General features: G+C 35.8%; 1 protein-coding gene across 1 annotated transcript in view; it reads right to left on the bottom strand.

The window, feature by feature from the left end:
• Positions 1-2,365, bottom strand: part of LOC128247847 (snaclec bitiscetin subunit alpha-like) — a 5,576-nt gene extending 3,211 nt beyond the window's left edge. The window contains exons 1-2 of the mRNA XM_052968034.1: positions 2,166-2,365; positions 1,247-1,417 (exon numbers count right to left, since the gene is read on the bottom strand). Of these exons, the coding sequence (XP_052823994.1) occupies positions 1,247-1,417; positions 2,166-2,361 (367 nt within the window). The 5' untranslated portion in view covers positions 2,362-2,365. The remainder of the gene's footprint in view (positions 1-1,246; positions 1,418-2,165) is intronic.
• Between the last annotated feature and the right edge of the window lie 902 nt (positions 2,366-3,267).

The following is a 3,267-nucleotide window of genomic DNA, read 5'->3' as shown; positions in this document are numbered from 1 at the left end:
ATATATATATATATATACATATATATATATGGTGATGATGAATCTTGTGTCTGTTTCAACAATGAGTTTACCAATTGGTTAATCAACTGAACTACCTACTCATTGTATTATAATGTAGGTGACTGAATGTTCCACAGACTTTTGCTTCTTTAACATAATCCAAGGACAGAATCAGCATGACCCTTTGCATTACAGGTATATCCACCCAACAGACTTCTACACAGTTACCATCTGCCCAACTCATAACGAACGCTTGGATGAATCTGATTCACTAGTGAAGAAAGGAAGATATTTGCCAACAGAAGCAAGTCTGGGACCTCATAAACAATTGTATTCAACACTACAGACTAATGAAAAGCAAGTTGTTTATTCAGTGTTCACACTTCTTCCAACAGCAGTGATCTATTTTTATGAAAGTTAGTTAATTGTGGCTAAGGGATTTAAGAGACCAAAACTGAAATGTCTTGAGTTAGTGAAGTGTTAATGACAGAATAATAATCATGAAGTATTTGGCTGAAAGATTACACTATATTAGTTATAATTTTTATACATCACTGCACAGGTGATGAATAACTACTTCTTACATGGGAAGAAAATCTCTGGCAAAGAGTTTATGCATTTTTAATGACCATATTTGATGGCATATAAGACATACATTTTTCAATAAGTAAGTGAATAAATGAATTAATAATTAAATACCCTCCCACTGGTCCTACGTGCAAAGTTTAGGCTCTCATAAACTTCACTGCACTAACAACTTTCTTTCTCATATATGTGCTGTTGAAATTAAGGTATGTCTGATATATCCATGTGTCTTTAATGCCATCAGATATGAGAGTTATACTCTGTAATAGTTATATTTTATTATTATGTCCTAAAATTGAAGATAATATTCAGCTGATAGAATTAATATTCAGCTTGAATTGTTACTAATTAAAATTTAAAATAAAGATACTTTGGAAGGAAATTCTGATGTGAGTAGGTGATTAGACACAAGATTTTGTTAAAGGAAACCTTTTTGATAAAGTACATAACATTAAAAAGAAAATTAATTGGATCCGTTTCAGAATGTGCGTATGTATCATAAATGTACAGTACCAGATGTATAAGAATTACTACAGTAAAAGTCTTGTTTATACCTTCCATAACTGTTAAAAATTGCTTAAGAAAAAAATTACTCCAAAAGTTTATGACCAAGGATGATATTTAAAGCAATTAAATGAAATTTATAAAATTATGCTCTTACCATTATTGGTCTGAAGTAAAACTGAAAGAAAATCATTTTCTTCCAAACTGTCAATGATTACTAAATGACTATCTTTAGTGTAACACATTTCTTTGGCATTGAGTCTTCGAGCATTGCCAATAAACAAACGATAGCAACCACTTGGACCAGAAATCCAACCAGGTTTGCAGCCTGTCAAAATACAATACATAAAAAAAAAGCTTATATATGGAAAAGTTTATTTTATGAAAATCCATAAATTTCAAAGATACATTCACATACCCTGTGAGGTAAATACCGTGATAAAAATGGATATTAGTTCCTAGGGTTATGTAAAGGTTTGAAAGGTTGAGGTTAGTAAGGTGGGGTGAGATGCTATAAGCCACTCACCTCTGTGAACTGTAAAGTAGAGGACTGCCACCCCACTGCATAATCAGCCCTTTCCATCACTGGTTATATACTTTTATGAGTATGTTTTATTTGAGCATACATATTCTTTAAACAATCTTGGTGTTTGTCATTGGTAGTAACAGCAACATTTTTGTTTACAATAAAAATATTGATTTTTTTTTTAAATCTCAAACAGATTTCAGTGTTCTTTGTGGTAACAGGATGTTTGCATTACAAAAACCATTTAATTGTTTTTTCATATAAATATTTTTAAAAATCTCATAAACATTATTTAGCTGTGGAGGAACTCTTCAGAGCTTTTCCTTCATATAGCGTGACTGTAACCATTAATTAGTCTGTCAGACCTTCCTTGTTTTCTGATCATTTCCCTATGAATGATTACATTAGCATGAAACATAATTGAAGAGAAATGACTAAAGTTGGAATGGAAACCAAATTAAACTCTCAGTTTACTAAAAGTATAATTCCATTTGGTGATGTTAATACTTATTCTAAAAATGATTTTGTTAATTTTTCTTCTCAGACTTACCAGGGTTTGGTTTACATATAACTCCAGCAGCTTCATTTTCTTCACAGTCATGTTCAGTATCATATGAACAATGCTGCAAAGTACTTTCATCTCCATTACAGTCTGTATTATCCATTAGAAAGTTTCCTGATTCTGCCAAACCATATCTTGAATTTCCTGTAGCTACTTCAGCACCCCTAAAAAATGAAGTAGACATATCATCATCATCATCATCATAGTTTAACGTCTGCTTTCCATGCTAGCATGGTTTGGACGATTTGACTGAGGACTGGTGGAACCTGAAGGCTACACCAGGCTCCAATCTGATTTGGCAGAGTTTCTACAGCTGGATGCCCTTCCTAACGCCAACCACTCCGAGAGTGTAGTGGGTGCTTTTATGTGCCACCAGCACGAAGGCCAGTCAAGCGGTACTGGCAACGGTCACGCTCAAAATGGTGTATTTTATGTGCCACCTGCACAGGAGCCAGTCTAGTGGCACTGGCAACGATCTTGTTTGAATGTCTTTACACGTGCCACTGGTACAAGTGCCAGGAAGGCGACACTGGGCACAGGTGCCATCACGATTTCGCTTTCGCTTGTCCCAACAGGTCTTCGCAAGCTGAGTTTCGTGTCCAATGAAGGAGATGATGTTGGCATGGGTGCCAGTCGTCGAATTTAGTTCGATTTCGATTTCACTTGCTTCAACAGGTCTTCGCAAGCGGAGTTTAGTGTCCAATGAAGGAAAGGTACACATAAGTGGGCTGGCTACACCCCTGGCAGAGGCCTTGGATGTAGGTCTCACTTGGCTTGCCAGGTCTTCTCACGCACAGTATATTTCCAAAGGACTCGGTCAGAAGTCATCGCCTTGGTAAAACCCAATGTTTGAAGGTCGTGCCTCACCACCTCATCCCAGGTCTTCCAAAATAACATCGACTGGATGATACAACTGGGAAGGCAACTTGAACAGAGTAAGAAACTGCACTCAATCTCAAAGGAGGCATATAAATAAACACAAGTGCTCAACCTCCCTAATTATGATGATGATAATGAGGACACATCACCCACTAAGGCAGTAAAAAAGTGTAAAATGAAAGCCAAACAGAAAAGTTTGAAGGAAATATCA

The sequence above is a fragment of the Octopus bimaculoides genome, chromosome 5, assembly GCF_001194135.2.
Source record: "Octopus bimaculoides isolate UCB-OBI-ISO-001 chromosome 5, ASM119413v2, whole genome shotgun sequence".
Taxonomy (NCBI): domain Eukaryota; kingdom Metazoa; phylum Mollusca; class Cephalopoda; order Octopoda; family Octopodidae; genus Octopus; species Octopus bimaculoides.
Note: the sequence above shows the minus strand (reverse complement) of the source record. Positions and strands in the feature narration are given on the sequence as shown.